The 21,672-nt window shown below is 40.2% G+C and overlaps 2 protein-coding genes across 12 annotated transcripts in view; one reads left to right on the top strand and one right to left on the bottom strand.

Moving 5' to 3' along the window:
• LOC126253562 (protein bric-a-brac 1-like) overlaps window positions 1-13,514 on the bottom strand; it is a 257,675-nt gene extending 244,161 nt beyond the window's left edge. The window contains exon 1 of the mRNA XM_049954973.1: window positions 13,395-13,514. The gene's annotated coding sequence lies outside the window, so the exon portion shown is untranslated. The remainder of the gene's footprint in view (window positions 1-13,394) is intronic.
• A 188-nt stretch (window positions 13,515-13,702) lies between these two features.
• The window catches only part of LOC126253563 (longitudinals lacking protein-like), a 398,965-nt gene continuing 390,995 nt past the window's right edge, over window positions 13,703-21,672 (top strand). For 10 of the 11 annotated variants that reach the window (XM_049954976.1, XM_049954979.1, XM_049954983.1 and 7 more), the window contains exons 1-4: window positions 13,703-13,857; window positions 14,231-14,417; window positions 14,503-15,427; window positions 15,604-15,699. In XM_049954976.1, the coding sequence (XP_049810933.1) occupies window positions 14,244-14,417; window positions 14,503-15,427; window positions 15,604-15,699 (1,195 nt within the window). In that variant the 5' untranslated portion in view covers window positions 13,703-13,857; window positions 14,231-14,243. Of the gene's footprint in view, window positions 13,858-14,230; window positions 14,418-14,502; window positions 15,428-15,603; window positions 15,700-19,767; window positions 20,926-21,210; window positions 21,308-21,672 lie in introns of all 11 variants that reach the window. The other variant, XR_007545995.1, reaches the window with a different exon arrangement.

Below are 21,672 nucleotides of genomic sequence, written 5' to 3'. Positions count from 1 at the left end.
ACGCTTGAGCCTCCTCCACTCTTTTCCGATGGATGAAGGGAAGGTGGTATTGGGTAGAGCTCAAAACTTCCGCAAAATGGCGGCCCAAGGTGTTGGAGATAGCTACAGGATCCATGATGACATCGGCACCTACTGTCAGGCTGGAAATGAGGGAATGGAACTTGGTTGAAGAACTCGACGACACTTTGCATGCATCTGTTTATAATGAATGCAGTTTACCAGCGTAAGGTGGTGGTTAAGAACGAGAAGAGCACGTCTCCATGCGCAAATTGCGTCGTGGCATGCCGCAGTCCACCAAGGGACTGGGACACGACGTGGCGAAGTGCGAGGAATGGAACGTTCTGCAGCAGTAAGGATAATGCTGGTGAGATAGTCCACCTGGTCATCACAACTGAGGAAATCTTGTTCTGCGGAGGTCACCAGGGAGGAGCAAAGCTGCCAGTCAGCCTTAGAAAGATGCCATTTGGGCACGCATGTGGATGGGGCAGGAGTCAGCAGATGGCGAGTACATGGGAAATGGTCGCTCGAGTAGGCGTCAGAAAGAACGAACAGACCACTCAAGACTATGTGCATGCTGGGCAATGCAAAAGGATAGGTCCATATGGGAATAAGTGTGCGAGGAGTCAGAAAGGGAAGTGGGTGCTCCAGCATTAAGGCAGAAGAGGTAGAGTTGGTTAAGAAGGTCAGCCAAGAGGGCACCTCTCTGGCAGGTCCTGGGAGAACCCCAAACGGGATGATGTGCACTGAAGTCACCGAGTAGCAAAAACAGGGGAGGTAGCTGCCCAATAAGCTGAAGGAAGTCTGCCCTGGTGACATCGAAGGAAGGAGGTACATAAATGGTCATGGTCATCCTGTATGAGTAGCATGACACTCCCATGAGATGGGATGCCGACCTCAGGGGAAGGTTAAAACGAATCGGTAAGTAATGTGAAAGCCCAAAGTGGTCTTGAGGGCGCAATTTCATTTCCTGAAGGGGATGCTGTGATGCTAGAAGCAGCCGTAAATCCTCTTTGTGGGACCGAAGGCTCCAAACATTCCATTGGAGGACAGTCATGAGGAGTCAGAGATGAAGGAGTGTCAACTCGGTGGCCACCGAGGAACAGCCGGTGGAGAGTCGTTACTACAGGGCACAGAAGCAGGAGGATCCAGCTCCAAGGGGTCCGCAGAAGCATTGGCGTGCTTGTGGGGTCGGTCTGTGGAGTCCACAGATGCAGAGCGGTGAGACAGAGGCGAGACGTGTTAAGTGACCATGTGGCTACACTGTTGAACAGGATCTTTGAGTTGGTGAAGGAAAAGACCGTTTGTCTTTAGTGGACTTCTTCGAGCCCTTCTGATTAGAGTAAGACTTGGATGTTATTTGGCTGGAGGGACGTCTTCCCGGGAGTACTCCTCCTGTCCTTTCCTGCCTGCTGGTTGTGTAGTGGGTAGCTTCGCCCCTTCATGCAAGAGTTTGACAGTTTGTTGCACAGTGGGACAGGGGATGGCAATGCTATCTTGACACTGGGCAACTTCACAACCCTAGAGCCAAATTTGAGGTCGCCTGTCTGCGTGGCCATGTCCTTCATGGAGCGTCTGGGGCGGGGGTTAACAAGAACTGAACTTTAGGTACCAGACGGGAGAACACAGGGTTTGCGACTAGACAGTAACTTGTGAGCTACTGGGTAAGGTACTTTTTCCTTTACCAAAATCTCTTGTACAGCCCGCTCATCTAGATACACAGTAAAATCCTGGGAGAAGGCAGTGTGGCCACCATTGCAGTTGATACAGTGGGGAGAAGGAAGTGGACATTCGCCGTCTTGTGTACCCCTGCCACAGGTTATGCATTTGGCTGATGTTCTAGTGTGATTGAACCGATGACACTGGTAGCAGCGCATCAGATTTGGATGGCAGTACCACCCTATCAAAGGAGAGGAAAAAAGAGTGCGGGTGGGTACCGAGGAGAAATCGACCTTTTTCATTACACGATGGACAGCAATGACACTCTGATAAGAGAGGTAAGAGTGTATTTCAGCCTCGGTGATATTGTCATGCAGCCTGGTGTACATTACACCACGGGAAGAATTCAAAGCTCTATGTGCCTCGACACGGACAGCGTATCCATGGAGAAGCGAGGCAGCAAGTAATTGTGCTTGAGAATCAGAAGCCATCTCCAAAAGCAAAGTGCCATTCCGTAAACGAGAGCAGGATTTCACAGGGCCAGCAATGGCATCAATACCTTTCTGAATAATCAACGGATTGACCGTGGCGAAGGACTGATTGTCTTCAGCATGTGATACCACAAGGAAACGCGGTGCAGCAGGAAGGGCATCTGAATCAGTATCCTCATTATGTTTACGTATTGTCGATGACGATGGAGAGGACGATTGACTCATCGCGAGGATATCCCCCATGATTGCCAGCACCGTCAATGGCACACCCCTTCCAACTGGGGGCCCCCTTCATGAGGGAGTGCACCTGGCTTAGGTGATTGTTCACACTGCAGGTCATACCTCCTGAACATCTGACAGATGGACCAATCGGCAGTTTGGGAAAATTGCAGCTCAGGCAATCATCCTCCCTAGGCCTGGCCTGTACCAGGGGGTATGTATCAACCCTACCTGTCGACCTGGGGCCTTTTACACATCAGATGCATGGGCCGGCCTTCGGGTGCGCACGGGGAGGAAGAAGAATAAAAAGAGGATCCTCAAATGCCGAAGTAGAGGAACGAGAGGAGAAGGGAAACAAAGAAATGAAAAGGGAGCCAAAAAGAAAGTTGATACAGTTCGCAGGTCAGCGACAGAATGCAGAACATTCCCAATAATACCCCAGACATGTTTCCCAATAGAGGGGAAAAAGAATAGTAAGAGGATAGACAGACAGCATGGAAGGGAAAAAGTGCTGCAAAGGCTGGGGCCCCATGGTAGCAAAGCACGAACCCGCCAAAGAGTGGCGAGCCTCCTGGGGGTTCTACAGTTGTGATGTTAGTCGCCAGTCACCAGGCAGGAAGGACACAACAGTGATTAGACAAAATAATGAGAAAAAGACAGTTCATATTCATCACTCAGTCATGTCCATCATGGAAACATATGAGGCATTCAAGCAGGAACATCCTGAAGATCAAATTGTAAAATCTGAGTTTGCAGAAGTACTATCACTACATGTTCTATTAAGCAGCAATTTACCTCGTAACATATGTTTGTGTAAATATCACGAAAATTTCATAAATGCTATCAGCAGCCTTTATAAGAAACGTTATAATATTCCACCTTACAGCAACAAATTTGTATCAACCATCATATGAAAGCCACCCAGTGAGCTTTGTTGGCAGAATGAATGTAACGCACGTCGAAATGGTAGAGATTCCGATGAAGCCTATATAATCACAGAGCTGAAAATTGTGAATTTATTATGGTACATTTGAAAGATGGAAGAAAAGAAGCTCTAAAATTATTAAAAGTCAAACAAGAAGGCTCTACAGCTGATATAGTGAAATACATCATTTCCATAAGTCCTCAGTTTCTTCTTCATTGATGCACAAAGAGAGCTCGCTCTGCATCTTATTATCATAAAAAAGAAATGGTTCTGAGAGAAGATTCCAAGATATTTTCATCACTGCATATTGATTTTGCTGAAAATTACACTTGTGTTTATCAAGACTAAGTGCAAAGAGCACAGTGGGAACAAGTGCAAGTTAGTATTTTCACTGTGTCATTGTGGCATTAAGGTTCTCATCATCCAATTGTTGTTTCAGACAACCCATTCCAAGGATAATGTGAATGCGTACATTAGCAAGGTACTGTCAATTGCCTGAAAACGTGAAGGTAGTTTCAATTTGGTCAGATGAAGCTGCATCACAATTATATATATATATATATATATATATATATATATATATATATATATATATATATATATATATATGTTTCATTCCCACACCTGAGAGGTAGTGGGCGGGCTACTGCAGAGCTTCTAGTTCTATTTAGCCTCAGCTTAATGTAATTCTGTTTTGGCTCAATTTATTTTATTATTGGTTTAGGGTATGAGGGGGGAGGCTTGTATCTCCCAGTTGGGATCACAATTTATAAACAAATACATTACTGCTGCTGCACCTCAACTTAAAACTGTTCCACACTGTGGAAATTATTTAAACTTTTTTGCTACATCCCATGGTAAAGGAGCCATAGATGAAATTGGTGCAGTTGCGAAACAGCAAGTGTGGAACACAGTAAAAAAAAAAGTAAGAATTCATGGTAGGTAATGCATTAACTTTTTCTTAGCCAGCTGCAAGAACCACAACTATGTAGGATTTTCATATGTCTACTGATAAAATTCAAGGAATCAATGTGAAACTCAATCTGGCTCAAATATTTTCTTCAACTTCATCAGTACCAATCATAAAAAGTATTCACTGCTTTCACTACAAGAAAGGAGTACTATAAACATATTTGCTGTCTACAAAGAATTTCCCTGTTGCAAATCATCATACTGAAGAAACTATGGATAGTGTGAAAAATGGAGATGGGCACAAAGTATAGTATGATGGTAAATTCTATGCTGGAGAAGTACATGCAGTTTTTGGAAATTCTCACCTACTTAACACAATGGAGCACAGTGCTCACTACTGGGAAATGGCCTGCAAAATGTGATGAAACTCTGTACACACAGGACAACATTATGAAAAAATTAATCCATGTGATGTTATCAATGCGAGAGGATATTTTCAGTTCTCCAACTTTTAATTGAATTTACAGTTTATTTTCACATATGTCATTCTCTTATAATTTTTCATAATGTTTAAAAAGTGAAATGTTAATGTTACGTTTATCTAATTTTGCAAATAACATCATATTTTCATTTCTCTGCTCACAGGAAAAAGTTTTTCCAACAATAAGTAGCAAGCAACATAAGTCACATAACATTGAGTCACGCGTTTTTTTCCAATACATTACAATATTTCACATGGTATAAATACTTAGACCTCCCCCATGAACCATGGACCTTGCCACCGGTGGGGAGGCTTGCGTGCCTCAGCGATACAGATAGCTGTACCGTAGGTGCAACCACAACGGTGGGGTATCTGTTGAGAGGCCAGACAAACGTATGGTTCCTGAAGAGGGGCAGCAGTATTTCAGTAGTTGCAGGGGCAACAGTCTGGATGATTGACTGATCTGGCCTTGTAACACTAACCAAAACAGCCTTGCCGTGCTGGTACTGCGAACGGCTGAAAGCAAGGGGAAACTACGGCCGTAATTTTTGCCGAGGGCATGCAGCTTTACTGTATGGGTAAATGATGATGGCGTCCTCTTAGGTAAAATATTCCGGAGGTAAAATAGTCCCCCGTTTGGCTCTCTGAGCGGGGTCTACTCAGGAGGTTGTCGTTATCAGGAGAAAGAAAACTGACATTCTACAGATCGAAGCGTGGAATGTCAGATCCATTGATAGGTTAGGTAGGTTAGAAAATTTAAAGAGGGAAATGGATATGTTAAAGTTAGATATAGAGGGAATAAGTAAAGTTCGCTGGCAGGAGGAACTACACTTCTGGTCAGGTGAATACAGGGTTATAAATACAAAATCAAATAGGGGTAATGCAGGAGTAGGTTTGGTAATGAATAAAAAAATATGAGTGCGGGTAAGCTACTACAAACAGCATAGTGAACACATTATTGTAGCCAAGAAATATTCGAAGCCCACACCTACCACAGTAGTACAAGTTCATATGCCAACTAGCTCCGCAGATGAGGAAGAGATTGGTTAAATGTATGATGAGATAAAAGAATTTATTCAGACAGTGAAGGGAGATGAAAATTTAATAGTCATGGGTGACTGGAATTCGATAGCAGGAAAAGGGACAGAAGGAAACGTAGTAGGTGAATATGGATTGTGGGAGGAGGGGGGGGGGGGATGAAAGATGAAGCTGCCAGGTAGAATTTTGCACGGAGAATAACTTAATCATAGCTAACAGTTGGTTCAAGAATCAGAAAAGAAGGTTGTATACATGGAACAAGCCTGGAGATACTGACACGTTTCAGATAGATTACATAGTGATAAGACAAACCAAGTTTTAAATTGTAAGGCATTTGCAGGGGCAGATGTGGACTCTGACCACAATTTATTGGTTAAGAACTAGATTAAAACTGAAGAAACTGAAAAAAAAGGTGTGAATTTGAGGAGATGCGACCTGGATAAAATGAAATAACCAGAGGTTGTAGAGAGCTTCAAAGAAAGCATTAGGGAACGAATGACAAGAATGAGAGAAAGAAATACAGTAGAAGAAGAATGGGTAGCTTTGAGAGATGAAATAGTGAAGGTAGCAGAGGATCAAGTAGGTAAAAAGATGAGGGCTAGTAGAAATCCTTGGGTAACAGAAGAGATAAGGAATTTAATTGATGAAAGGAGATAATACAAAAATGCAGTAAATGAAGCAGGCAAAAAGGAATACAAACGTCTCAAAAATGAGATCGACAGGAAGTGCAAAATGGCTAAGCAGTGATGGCTAGAGGACAAATGTAAGGATGTAGAGGCTTATCTCACGAGGGGTAAAATAGATACTGCCTACAGGAAAATTAAAGAGACCTTTGGAGAAAAGAGAACCACTTGTATGAATATTAAGAGCACAGATGGAAACCCAGTTATAAGCAAAGAAGGGAAAGCAGAAAGGTGGAAGGAGTATATAGAGGGTCTATACAAGGGCGATGTTCTTAAGAACAATATTATAGAAATTGAAGACAATGTAGATGAAGATGAAATGGGAGATACGATACTGTGTGAAGAGTTTGACAGAGCACTGAAAGACCTGAGTCGAAACAAGGCCCCTGGAGTAGACAACATTCCATTAGAACTACTGATGGCCTTGGGAGAGCCAGTCCTGACGAAACTCTACCATCTGGTGAGCAAGATGTACGAGACAGGCGAAATACCCTCAGACTTCAAGAAGAATATAATAATTCCAATCCCAAAGAAAGCAGGTGTTGACAGATGTGAAAATTACCGAACTATCAGTTTAATAAGTCACAGCTGCAAAATACTAACGCGAATTCTTTACAGAAGAATGGAAAAACTGGTAGAAGCGGACCTTGGGGAAGATCAGTTTGGACTCCGTAGAAATGTTGGAACACTTGAGGCAATACTAACCTTACGACTTATCTTAGAAGAAATATTAAGAAAAGGCAAACCTACGTTTCTAGCATTTGTAGACTTAGAGAAAGCTTTTGACAACGTTAACTGGAATACTCTCTTTCAGATTCTGAAGGTGGCAGGGGTAAAATACAGGGAGCGAAAGGCTATTTACAATTTGTACAGAAACCAGATGGTAGTTATAAGAGTCGAGGGACATGAAACGGAAGCAGTGGTTGGGAAGGGAGTGAGACAGGGTTGTAGCCTCTCCCCAATGTTATTCAATCTACTGTCCATTCGCATGAATGGACACAGGCAGACAGTGTTTGTTGGTAATGAGGATCACCCTGTGGCTAAACATGCCTTGGTGCACGGCCAGCACATCTTGGCACAGTGTTACACCGTCCGGGTTATCTGGATACTTCCCACTGACACCAACCTATCCCAACTCCGGAGATGGGAACTTGCTCATCAATATATCCTCTCTCCCCGTCACCCACCAGGCCTCAATCTCCGCTAATTTCAAGCTGCCGCCACTCATACCTCACCTGTCATTCAACAACATCTTTGCCTCTGCACTTCCGCCTCGACTGACATCTCTGCCCAAACTCTTTGTCTTTGAATATATCTGCTTGTGTCTGTATATGTGTGGATGGATACGTGTGTGTGCGTGTGAGTGTATACCCGTCCTTTTTTCCCCCTAAGGTAAGTCTTTCCGCTCCCGGGATTGGAGTAACTCCTTACCCTCTCCCTTAAAACCCACATCCTTTCGTCTTTCCCACTCCTTCCCTCTCTCCTGATGAGGCAACCGTTTGTTGCGAAAGCAGAATTTTGCGTGTATGTTTGTGTGTCTATCGACCTGCCAGCGCTTTCGTTTGGTAAGTCACATTATCTTTCTCTTTACATATATTTTTCCCACGTGGAAAATATATATATACATACACGAGAATAATGAAATGTAGTCGAATTAAGTCGGGTGATGGTGAGGGAATTAGATTAGGAAATAAGACGCTTAAAGTAGTATAAGAGTATTGCTGTTTGGGGAGCAAAATAACTGATGATGGTTGAAGTAGAGAGGATATAAAATGTAGACTGGCAATGGCAAGGAAAGCATTTCTGAAGAAGAGAAATTTGTTAACACTGAGTATAGACGTAAGTGTCAGGAAGTCATTTCTGAAAGTATTTGTACGTAGTGTAGCCATGTTTTTGTTGTTGTTGTGGTCTTCAGTCCTGAGACTGCTTTGATGCAGCTCTCCATGCTACTCTATCATGTCCAAGGTTCTTCATCTCCCAGTACCTACTGCGACCTACATCGATCTGAATCTGCTTAGTGTATTCATCTCTTCGTCTCCCTCTACGATTTTTACCCTCCACGCTGCCCTCCAATGCTAAATTTGTGATCCCTTGATGCCTCAAAACATGTCCTACCAACCGATCCCTTCTTCTAGTCAAGTTGTGCCACGAACTCCTCTTTTCCCCAATCCTATTCAATACCTCCTCATTAGTTATGTGATCTACCCATCTAATCTTCAGCAATCTTCTGTAGCACCACATTTCAAAAGCTTATATTCTCTTCTTGTCCAAACTATTTATCGTTCACGTTTCACTTCCATACATGGCTACACTCCATACAAATACTTTCAGAAAAGACTTCCTGACATTTAAATCTATACTCGATGTTAACAAATTTCTCTTCTTCAGAAACGCTTTCCTTGCCATTGCCAGTCTTCATTTTATATCCTCTCTAGTTCAACCATCATCAGTTATTTTGCTCCCGAAATAGCAAAACTCATTTGCTACTTTAAGCGTCTCATTTCCTAATCTAATTCCCTCAGCATCACCCATGTGTGCAAGTGAAATGTGGACGATAAATAGTTTAGACAAGAAGAGAATAGAAGCTTTCGAAATGTGGTGCTACAGAAGAATGCTGAAGATTAGACTGGTAGATCACATAACTAATGAGGAGGTATTGAACAGAATTGGAGAGAATAGAAATTTGTGGCACAAGTTGACTAGAAGAAGGGATTGGTTGGTAGGGCATATTGTGAGGCATCAAGGGATCACCAATTTAGTATTGGAGGGCAGTGTGGAGGGTAAAAATCGCAGTGGGAGACCAAGAGATGAATACACTAAACAGATTCAGAAGGATGTAGATTGCAGTAGGCACTGGGAGATGAAGAAGCTTTCACAGGATAGAGTAGCATGGAGAGCTGCATCAACCAGTCTCTGGACTGAAGACAACAACAACAACAACAACAACAACAACAACTTAGAAGTGTGTCAACATGATATGCATTTTCTGTGATACAAACCAGATCCATACTCTTAACAGTTTAAGGACACTTTTGACTTACAATGTACATTAGCAGTACACATTAAATTCTTTTTCTTTGATTTTAATGCTTCTTCCCTGTTTAAATAATAATTAAAGGTCCTCGCCTGACTAACATAATATGTAATGACGATTTACAAAAGAAAATCTAAGTTTATAGACTGATAAAAAGACAACATAATCTGACACCGATTCCAGAATGTAATATTAGTCAGCATGGAATCTCCCGTAAACAAAGTTCTCAAAAGTATCACTGACTGGTTTTCTGTAAACAGTCTCACCATAAATTTTAAAAAGACAACATACTCAGCTTTGGGCATCTAGGGATAATACACCAATGATCACTATAGCACATGACGACTAAATAATAATTATGGTGGAAACTTCAAAACTCTTAGCTATCCTTAGGATGAGAAGTTAAATTAGAAATAGTACATTTCGCAACTCCCGATACCAATTAAATCAGCCACATTTGCATTTAAAATTATTGGAAATATTGTGAAAAGACAAATCAGTAAGTTGACATATTTTCATTCCGCAATGTCATATGGAATAATGTTGTGGGGTAACTCATCTTTAAGAAAGAATGTCTCCATTGCACAAAAAAGTGCCATAAGAATAATATTAAGTGCTCAAACACGATCATCTTGTAGACATCTATTTATTGAATTGAGCATTCTGACTACCGCTTCACAGTATACTTATTCCCTCATGAAGTCTGTTGTAAATAATCCACTACAGTTCAAAAGGCACAACACTGTGGAAAAAAAAAAAGACATTCACTACTCCACAGGAAGGTTGAATTTAGCACAAAAAGGGGTGCAGAATGCTGCAACAAAAGTCCTTGATCACTTACCCAGTAGTATAAAATGCCCAACAGACAGTAAAGTAAAATCTGAAAACAAACTGAGGAAGTTTCTCCTTGACAACTCCCCCTATTCCACAGTAAAATTTATGTTACTGTAATGTGTATAAGGTGGTGAGTAGGGATTACAAACTCACACCTCTATATCTTTTCTATTTTATTTTTGTGAAAAGGGGTAAAGCTTGAAGTTCAGAATGTAACTGAATGTACAAATTATCTGATGTGAATGCAAAATGACACGTTCCACTTCATTATGATCTATCATGCAAAAAGACCCATGGAACATTTAATTAACTGTGCTAAGCCAGACAACAAACAGGTCAACAGTGAGTCGTACATATTATGGAAACTTCCATTTGTTGCTTACGTGTGGATTTAGCTTCTGAAGAAGCTAGGGCACTATCAAAATACATACATTTAGGCAACAGAAAAATGCTGCCCTTTATGTAATTTGAATACATTAAGCCATGTAAACCACAATTTCGTTAAAACAATGAGCTTGCCCAATCTTCACACTGGGAATTACTTTCTTCTTTGCAGCACTAGGGAACTGTGACAAGATAAATGTGCCAGTTGATAACACATGAGAAAATTACTACCATATCTCCTTGAATATACAAGAAATGTGTTTCATACAATAGCTACTACATTAATCACATGATAAAACATCAAAATAAAAGTTCTTACTAAAAGCAATATTTATAGATACTTCATGTATTGTTTAGCAACTGCAATTCATGCACATAATTTGCAAATCAAAATTCAAGCTATTATACATTTTGTATCTGTACACTGGTGTTTTACTAATACATTTACTAATGTTCTCTTTCCTCTCCTCACAGTAAATATGTCATATATTCAGTTTACTAGTAAAGTGTGTGATGTATCAAAAATTGAGTGATCCAGAAAATACTGCTCAAGATCACCTGGGCATGTGTAATGGATAACCATATTTAGGTACAATCATATTGTGACAATCAGCTTTATTTACTTAACACAACGTTTTTAACAAACGGACTTGAGTATTTATTTGTTGCGTAACGGGAACATATACCTATTAATAGTTGTGGTTGTATTTAAGCTGAACTCGCTACATAAAGTTAAATAAATGTGTAGGCCTCATCTTATTTTTAAAGTTCCAGGTTGTGCATGTATGAACTGGGCAGGCCTGGGTAAGGGCTGAACGGGAAATACACAACCCGAGTTGTTACTGTTAACGCATCGTGGGCGTCTTAATTTGTTAGAACCCTTGCATCACAAAATCGTAAGCAAAGTGGTTTAGCGATTCAAAGCACGTTTCTGATATTCATTGTCCCTGTAATTTAAACTAGTTGGACTGTTCTGTCCTTTAAAATTTATGGTAGTGCCACATTCACGCTTTAAGAATTGACCTGAAAGAGGCAGGTGTCTAACGATATGGTAAAGAGACATCATATGAAAATAATTAACAATTTAAATTTAAATGCGCATAACAAAGAAATGTTATTACCGTACCCGTTCTAAGATACGTGTCTCTGTTTTTGTAATAAATATCACGTACATTTCGCTTCGCTAAACAAGAACTGAAATCTAAAACAATTTTCTTTTTGCAAATAAAAAAATAAAAATATTATTCACGGGGAAACAAAAATCAACACAGCTAAATTTTAATAATTTTGGCTTGCAATCAATAAAGTGTGATTCTTATTAAACGGGCCATAACTGATATGTGGTGGTCGGATATTATTTTGAGAAGCTGGACGATTGGTATAGTCAAAGAAGATTGATTGTAGTCTGAAAAAGTTGTTCTCGCAGCACTGGCTGTTTTAAAGACGGCCATAATTTGCACCACGGAAAGAAGTTTATTATGATGGCAAATGGCGTAATGGAATTTTATTGACAGTAGAAGTAGTCAGACGGGGAGAAATCTCAATTTTTAGTGTCACAATCTTAATTCCCTTTGCTGAATGTTTACCTCGATTCGATGTCATTTATCAAAAACGCTGAGGAAATTATTGACTTTGTGTACACATCCTATGGCAATTTAATCACGCTTTAACTGGATTACGACATGTTTGTGAAATGTGTGTACAAAATAATGGAAACAGTATGTTGTGTTTTTCATAAAATGTTAACTTGCTGCCCATAAATGAGTAAATTAAGCATCTCCCCCCATGTAGTTTCCTTTGACCCGAAATGAGTTATAATAATTGCTCATTTTCCAGACCCTCTCCACTGCAAGTGTAGAATGTCGAATGTAATAATGGAACAGACATTATTAGCTCGAAAACTTAGCGTGTTTAAGCAAGTTTCTTGATAAATAGTTCTGGGAATGCAACGTCTGAGTTTATGAGTTAATTATGTCAGTTTTCTTATACGAACAGTGAATTATTCTATTCTTTCGTATGTCCCTTGAGTACCACAAGTAAAATCAAATCAAATCTGGTGATATGGAGTAGGGAATTGAAGGAAAGGAAGAAAAATTATGTACACCCCTGTACAGGTGTGTGGATTCAATAAAATTCTTTCGAAAATAAATATTCCTTGCGCTGGTTTTATATCGGAAAAATAAAATCCAGTAGTTTATCATGTTGCCACAGTTTCACCCCAAGCCAATAAGACATTCACAATCCTTATCTACAATACAGGGCGTGCGTCTTTGTGGCTTGGGCATATCGCAACTAGCACTGCACAGCTCAACTGCAAGAAAATGCGCGCCTCGAATCGATCTACGTATGCCACCTACACCATCCACTGTCCTCTGGAAAGTATGCGCATTCTCAAATAAACAGTGGAAGGGAAACATGCCAAAAAGCGGACAGCGGATAACAGACAGGAAAAACTATGCAGTGGTCAAATCTTTTTATCAGTGCTCTCGGTAGCTCACAGCTGTACTGCACCGCACTATGGCGCAAATTTGTCAATTTTTTCAAGACTTCAAATAACAGGTCTAATTACCTGAAATTTACTACAGAATTTCAGTTTTGGTTGTATATCTTAAGCACTAAAGGCAATAAAATACGAACTAACTTGACTAACGCACTTTCTAAAACCGCAACGCTTCGGCGATGATTAAAACAGTAAACATATTTCATACTTCATAATACCACTATTTAGTGTCCTTACCTGCTAAATATGATCGAATGAAGTAATAGTTAAATTTCTGCAGCCAACAGTAAGGCAGAAAACAAAGTAGACAATTTTTAAGCTATTTTGTTGTGAACCCACTTCTTCCTCTCAGATCTCTCTTTGGACTTTTCACCGTTCTCCTTGCACCCTTTTCTCCTCCCGGTTCATGTAAAAGGTGGACGTAGGGGGAACGAAAACTGTTACGGAATGATAGCCGATAACCGCCAAAGCCGCATACACAAAGATGCGCAGAGTGCGTAGTTTCGTATCTGCGCAGATTTCCGTTCTGGACGCTTCCACCTTTTCCCGTCATCAGCAGTGTGCAGCAGTCGCTACAGACGTTAGCAGGTAGAAGGTTTTATGCTGTTGGCGGTGCTGGCAGAGTGATCGGGTAGCTGCTGAAGTATTTTGTTATTTTTGTGCAAAGTTCCGTATTTTTTAAAAAGTAGCGTCAGAAGAGGTAATAATACAGTTACAGAACATTTTTATCTGTTTATCGCATTTGGATAAATATACGGTCTAATTTAATTTGATGTGATCTCACCACCCTTTGTACTGACTATTGAGGAACTGTGTACTAAGTTCGTAACTAGTTTATTTTTATCATTTAATTTTTAATGTTTGTCGATTGACAAACTGGTATAATTTAGTGTACGTGTTCTAAAACGGTATTTTTGTATTGAATGGTATTGAGCCAGCCATCTTGTCTAGTTCGTGCAGCGAAGCGGCCATTGTGCAGTGGCGTCGCCCCCACCCTAGTGTAGGGTCAGTCAATGCAGTGCGGCAAGATGCGTAGTTAATCAAATTGCAGTCATCTTTAAATTCTTTTCCAGGAACTGAATCGATATGGGATCAGAACAGCAGTTTTGTTTGAGGTGGAATAATCATCAAAGCACTTTGGTTGCTGTTTTTGATACTTTACTGGAGAGTGGAACTTTGGTTGACTGCACTTTGGCAGCTGAAGGCCAATACTTGAAAGCGCATAAAGTAGTTCTTTCCGCGTGTAGTCCTTACTTTGAGGTAAGTGTGGTGCTAATAAATTAGTATACAATTTACAACAAATTCGGATATGTCTTTCTAACTTTTTGTTTTTCCTACATTACAGCTCCTGCTGAGTCAGCATTATGAGAAACACCCGATCGTTATTCTTAAAGATGTGAAATTCCAAGAATTGAAAGCTATGATGGATTATATGTATCGGGGTGAAGTGAATATTTCTCAAGATCAATTAGGAGCTTTATTGAAAGCCGCCGAATCTCTGCAGATAAAGGGTTTATCGGATAGCGGTGGCGGAGGTACAGAGAGGGAAGTGGAACCTAAGAGGAGAAAAGAATCGGTTCCACCTCCTCCCACACCAGCAAGAACTCCACCTATTCTACAGCATTCGTCGTCGGGCCTCACTATCGAGCATCGACGAACGGCGCAGCCATCTCAAGTTCCGCAAGTTATTGATTTACCCGAGGATGCCCCGCCGCCGATGCCGTTGCAGAAGATGGCCACGACGAGGGAGGGCAGCATTTCGCCCGTCTCACGTAAACGGAAGAAGCATAGACGCCGATCAAGTTGTGATGAGAACAGTTTAGGGGCACCTGGTGTTTTACCATCAACTGACAATCACGAAACAAGTAGCTCGTGTGAACTTCCACCCCAATCGCAGGTACCTCCTGCTCCAAGTATACCCGCCACCATAACGCCGGTTACGTCAACGCCAATACCCAAACCGTCGTTAGATACCCAGTTAAGTCATACAACTGAGGAGAAAAACAGTGACTCTGAGATTATGAGCAAACCTTTGGCCTCAGTGCAAGGTGCTGTAGCCTCCCCACAGACAATGCCAATTGAAACTGAACCTGTTGTGCATAAAGTAGAGCCACAGACTGAACCTCTATTAGAACCAAAGTCAGAGTACCTGGAGGAAGTGAACGATGACAGTGTGGAGGACTTGACTTTAGATGATGACATGGACGATATGGATCAGCCTAGAGCGGGTCCTTCGCATGGTGGGGAGGGTTCCAGCAGTCAAGGAACAGGTTAGTGTCGACAGTATATTATGTGTACATCTTGATCTAAAGATTTCGAATGTTTAGCTTGAGTTAATGCTTGGTAGATTTAGCTCATTTTTTCCTAACAGTCAATAAAATTTTTCTTTCGACATTGTCATTTAAAGCTTACGCAAAGATATGAAATGATGGGTGTGTATCTGCAGGCTTTGCACCGTGGCATGTAACTGCAACTGACAGATCGACGGATGAAGTCTTCATGGCTGCGCAGGAAGCGGTTGGTGCTCATAGGGATTCTCAAGGTAAGAGAAAAGTTTTACTAATTATTAGCATATTTCTACGCAAAGTCGGAACATTGTGATGTAAAGTGTAGCTATTTTGTACTACACTGATCGGAAATTGTCTATTCTGGCCGACTTGTTACTTTGCGGAGAAATATGCGTTCATTTAATTGGGAGGATGTGCCAGCAAATAAATTATGTACTGTCAAGAAAGTGTACCAGCGAATTAGTTGTCTACTGCAGGAAGGATCTGACAACTGAAGATATTTATTGGCTACGTGTCTATAATAACTTCATACATAGGTTTAAATGGGCGATTGAGGTTTTTAAAAGTTGAGTGGACAGTAGGCACATGTTAGGTTCTTTGGAGGTGCAGTACTTAAAGTATAAAGTTTTCATGATGTTAGTGTTCTCTCTGTCTAGGTGTTGGGTAGTATCTGCTTCTGAACTAATGGCATTTATAAAGTTTTAGTGACATGCATAAAACATGAAATCTGTGGGATAGTGATACAGCATACTTAGTCTTACAACTTAAAATTCCCATCTTAATAAATTAAGGTTAGACATGGTTTTAGTGAAAGGAATCAGCTGTGAAGTTTTTTTATATAGGATTTTAGTGTTGTGCTGCTTGGGTCTACTGCTGTGCTTGGTACTTAATAATTGGCATTCAGGAGCTGGCATGTCCTCTTAATTTTCTTTTGTTGCCATGCTTCATGAGTAAGTGTTTAAAATTGTCTATCATGTTACAACTTACTCATGAAGAATGTCGTATTGTTAGGATTATATGTACTGTTAATCATTCTGTGCATGTATTATTATTAACAACAGGGTAGCTTTAAAGATTAAGTGCTAAGGTTTTGTTTGAGAATAAGGCAAGAACAGGTAGCCCAGGTCTGGAGTAAATTATTCAATCATATACATGCATTGCCTTACAATGAGAGGCATTAAACAGTGCTCTCTTCCAATATGATTTTTATTATTTTATAAGCATTTTATAGAATTAAGACAAAAGTTGGAATTCAGCAAATGGTACCCGTAGTTGCATATGCCCATACTTTGTGTGGAAGTGGCTGATGACACCATATAAAGTCCCTATTTGTGTATATAGATATCTGTATACTGTTCTTAAACAGCGTTTTCACCTCGAGCATTGAGTTTCATTCAAAGTGCCACAGAACGTCAAAACTTTCCAGTTCGTTCGGAACATCATCTCAAAACTTTTTTGCGATTATGAAATTTCGGAAACTTGCTCTGTGTGCGCATCGTCTTTATTGATCATACACTAGAAGAATGTCAAGCGGTGCTTATTACGAAAATCTTACAAGCCTACAAGATGTCACATGACCATCATTTGATGGAGAAGACATCAAGATATGCTGCAGCATGGAAGACTTCAAGATCAACAGTGTGGATAGAAGTCATCAAGATCTGACGATGCCAAAAGCAGTGTGCTTGCACAACCCATGAAGTGAAGATGACCACAAATCCTGATAGGAGGCCTTGATTGCAGAACAAAGTTTCAGAGAGTAAGTAAATTTTAATTTTTCTTAAATTACTGTTAGTTGCATACTCATTTAAAGTTGCTGTCTCACATGGAAAAGTTTCATGGGATTGTTCTGAGGGTGCTGACCTGAAATACGTGTTATTAGTATTCTTTAGTTGTATGAATGTAAGATTTGCAGGCAAGACATTTGCTGGAAGCTTTTAAGGTTCTTGGTAAAAAATTTCCCCCCTTTGTGGATAAGAAAACACTGGATTAACACAGCTACACACAGTGTGTTTTGCCTGAAGCAGCTCTGAAACTTATTTCACAGTTTTGCAAGAAAGCCTTCCGTACTTGTTGTGGTGCATTGTTTGAAAATGTATTCTCACCTTTAGGACAGCACCGTTATAAATTTTCAACACTGGTGACATCCCTAGAATTACCAACATGCCTTTGAGGAATTAGGTGAGTGCTGAATGTTTTCTGGAAAGTGCAGCAGAAGCCTTTGCACATTTTACCTTAACATGAAGTTGGATTTCAGCACACAGGTGAGTGGTATTTGTGGGACCTGCGACTAAGTGGAGACTGCTTGTTTTTACTGCTGTGCAGAATAAATATCAATTTTATTTATTTATTTTTTTGCGTAATAAATGGAATGCGATCTTACTGAACACTGCGGAGGGTGGTTTCACCCAGCCTGAGCGTCAAACGAAAAAGTTTCGCGTGCGCAAATTTCTGAAGAGAACTTTGCATCGGTTGCTGGTTATCTTAATACTAGCAGTTGCGATATATTATGAAGCTCTCACATCATCATCATCTTCACAAGAATTTGGTAAGAAGACAACTTTCCAACTCTGCTTAAGAAGATTACCCGTTGCTGTACTGAAGCAGTGAACATGATGAAGCAGCTGATGGTAGATGGTCCAACAGAGTGCATTCAGGCTATGGTTGACCGAATTGCAGTCCAATTCCATGCAACTGACATCATTTATGAAGATGGATGCATAGCTTACGATGGTCAGTATCATTTTTATATGGCACTTTTAAAATTTTAATAGTGATTAGATGACATGTCTCTTCTTTCCTTGTGTAGTAGCTGAAAATGTCTGTGGCAGACAAACCTTTATCAGTTGTGATGATAATACAGCTTTCAGAATGCAAAGAGCTTATTTGTGGTTCTATAATGTTCCCTGAGCAGTTGATGTTGCAATTTGGATGGTACGAGTGTGCCACATCTTTGGTACTGAAACTCGTGTTGATTTTGAGAGAGGGGCAAGACTGTAGACATGGTAAGTCCATGGTAAGTTGATGGAAGCATCTGATGACAGGCCATAAAAAATTCTATTGGTTTAACTTGTTTGATTAACATGTATTGGATGTGGTTGTGCCTCTCCAGGAGGTTGATGGGACCTGTGAGTGTATTTTGGGCATATGTGCTTATTTTAATTCTGTAAATGCACCCAGTTATATTTGAATGAATTTAGGTTTGAAGCAGAACAGTGTGGTAAGAAATAATTATTTTACATGAATTTAAACACCTGACACAAATATTTACCTGTTTCTTCCCATCTTCAGCAAATTTCTTAACATATACCTAGTGTAGTGTTTATTACAGGGCCTTTCGTAAGTATTGGGTTTGATGTGTTCAGGAATGGTTGAAATTGTGTTTAGTTTACTTTCTCCCCACTGCTTGAGGAGGCAATTATAATGGCACCAGGAACAATGCACTCCAGAGGTTTGTCACCCAAGTCTGGCTGTTCAAACTGTCAACTACTGTTGGAGATCAAGATTGAAGTAATTACAGACGTTGGAAATATGTTACTGTTGAGGTGCATTTATGGTGTTGAGGTGCTGTGTGTGGGCACAGTGCTGATGGAAGTTTTTTGACATCATATCATTGTGGCTATCTGAAATGTTGACATGGGAATACTTCACAGGTAATGTACTACTGTTGCTGCTGTGTTTTCAGGTATTTTCACTGTTTAAATGTGACTGAGATGTTTGTAGTTTAACTTCTTTTTAAATTGGTATCATAGCTTAAGATTGTTCCCTGCTCACACACACACACACACACACACACACACACTGTGCGCGCGCACACACACATACACACAAAATTATTGCTAATAAGGAACTAGCACCTGAAATGACTACTATCAAGACTATTATAATGTGGTTGATTATAATTGCTTTGTGGTTGGTTTCCCCAAGTGAATTTTGCCTAAGATGTGTGACTGGTTCAGTATATCTTAATAAACAGTTTTATTTTATGCGTAAAAACTTTTGATGGGACAGATGTAAGTATCATATGTAAGAGCATGCAGAGTGAAGAAAATTTAGTTTAATGGATCTTTAAAATATGGCATATAATTATAGTTAATAGCGAATCACTTAAGTTTCATGGTAATATAGGAAAATGTGTGCTTGAAATGTGTACCAAATTACTAGCTGAATGAATTCTGATATACATGATTTGATAGTTCATAGTTTCTGTTCTTACTGGTACTTGTGGTATTGGGCTTAAGTTGTATGGAAGATTTTCCCCATATGCCTATATTTAGTTTGGATAGCAGGTAGTGACATAGGGATGTTTATTGTTGTTCCAGAGGTCTGGCCACTGTATCGCAGACTGGCCACCTTCTCCAGCCGGTTGACTACACTATCCTCAGACATAGGTTGTTCTAGCATGTTGAGTTGTCCGCGTTGCGACCGAAAGTACTCGGTCACCTACACACTTGATCGACACATGCGGTATGAGTGTGGAGTGGAGAAGCAATTTTGTTGTGCAGTTTGTATGAAACGATTTAGTCGGAGTGATGTTCTTCGTGCACACCAACGTAAAGCAGGTCACTTACCAGTTGAAGCTGGCTGGATGGGCTCTCTATTAGCTTACAATCGCAAGTGATTTTTAATGACACTTCACATACGAATGATTGCAGCAAATGGTAACATGAATTTTGAAGGTCTGCATTATCCTGTCACATAACCACTAATTTACTTATAAAGTTTTATGGTGCAGTAGACTTTCTAAGCTTTCATTGGTAAGAAAATATTTTACAGTTGTTGAAGATTCATTTAAACTGATCTTTTGTATGTAAGTTGGAATTCTGGTTGGAAGTATTCCAGGGGTCCTACACAAATGATGCTTGTACCATGTACTCTGATCCATTATAGAGGTGGAGGCCTACCTATTGTGCAGCTGGTGCTACAGGTGCCAGTGAAGATGAACATTAGTCTAACCCTGTGCCTCACAATAACTTGATAACACATCCTGAAATTCAAAATTTTCAAATTCACAGGTGAAACATTGTCATTTCATATCGAGCAAATTACATCAAACACCAACTGGATGTGATTAAGCCATACCTGGATGCCTAAGTGTTTTGATGACTTTATCAATGAATTTCACACATTGTTTACAGGCATAATTATGTTGTGGAGGAAGTACACGAAATGTGTGTGTGTGTGTGTGTGTGTGTTGTGCTTGCTTTACAGATAGCATCATCACATTATAGGCATATCCTTCATAAATCTAGGTTTTTAAAGGGCAAGTTGAATGCCTAAAATGTGACAGAAAAGTCACATACTGATATCTTGTCATGTACTACATTGGAACAACTGGGGAGATTTGAAGCAGTGTGCACAGGTATATTTTGAGAAATCTCTCTGCACTAATCTGCTGCATTCATGGAGAGCCAGTTGCTGATTGGGTGTGAACTGAACTGCTGCCATTGCCACACCAAACTTCACTTCAGCTATTGAAAGTAAGTAAATACAGTCTTGCTTAATTAATAAATACTGTTTGAATTTTGAAATAATTTTATTTGCAACGCAATTCAGAGGAACAAAAATAAGAATTGGCACTTAGTCATGTGCGCGCCCCCCCCCTCCTCCCAATCTCTCTCTCTCTCTCTCTCTCTCTCTCTCTCTCTCTCTCTCTCTCTCTCTCTCTTTGTCTTCCCACCCTACAGCCTTGGTTCCTCTGAAATGTGTTGCTGGAATTTAAAAGATACTAATGAATTTGTTTTTTTCCGATAACAATTTTGTAGGTGCGGCATTTGGTGTTCCATTGTGTCTTTTCAACGTGTGCCTTCAAGTTGGAGAGCGTATTTCCTAAGCAGACAGCCTAGTTTCTGTGGACTAGAGGTATGTAGTACAGCTAATGATTTTTCGATGTTAACCTTTTCAAACAAATTCCATAAATGGGAGTTTATTACAAATGCCTCAGTTTCATGTAATGACTAAATATTAACAAATTATGAGCCCCCAAGTAAACCTGTTGTTGACTCGAGGGATAGTGTATGCTATGAAATTTGAGAGTGAGATTTTCAAATCCCTGTGCTGTATGAAGGGCGACTTGGGTAAAATGTTGTTCGCTGTTCTCTTTTTAACTTAAAATGCCGTGACTTTCACTGTAAATGCTCTTATTGTGTAGCTAATTATCCTGATTAAGATAGTTATCAAGGCATAACATCATGTGGAGTCCTAAGCTTGCACAGATTTGTTGAATA

The sequence above is a fragment of the Schistocerca nitens genome, chromosome 4, assembly GCF_023898315.1.
Source record: "Schistocerca nitens isolate TAMUIC-IGC-003100 chromosome 4, iqSchNite1.1, whole genome shotgun sequence".
In the NCBI taxonomy this organism is placed as follows: domain Eukaryota; kingdom Metazoa; phylum Arthropoda; class Insecta; order Orthoptera; family Acrididae; genus Schistocerca; species Schistocerca nitens.
The sequence above is the reverse complement of the archived record's forward strand: the minus strand, read 5'-3'. Positions and strand labels throughout refer to the sequence as shown.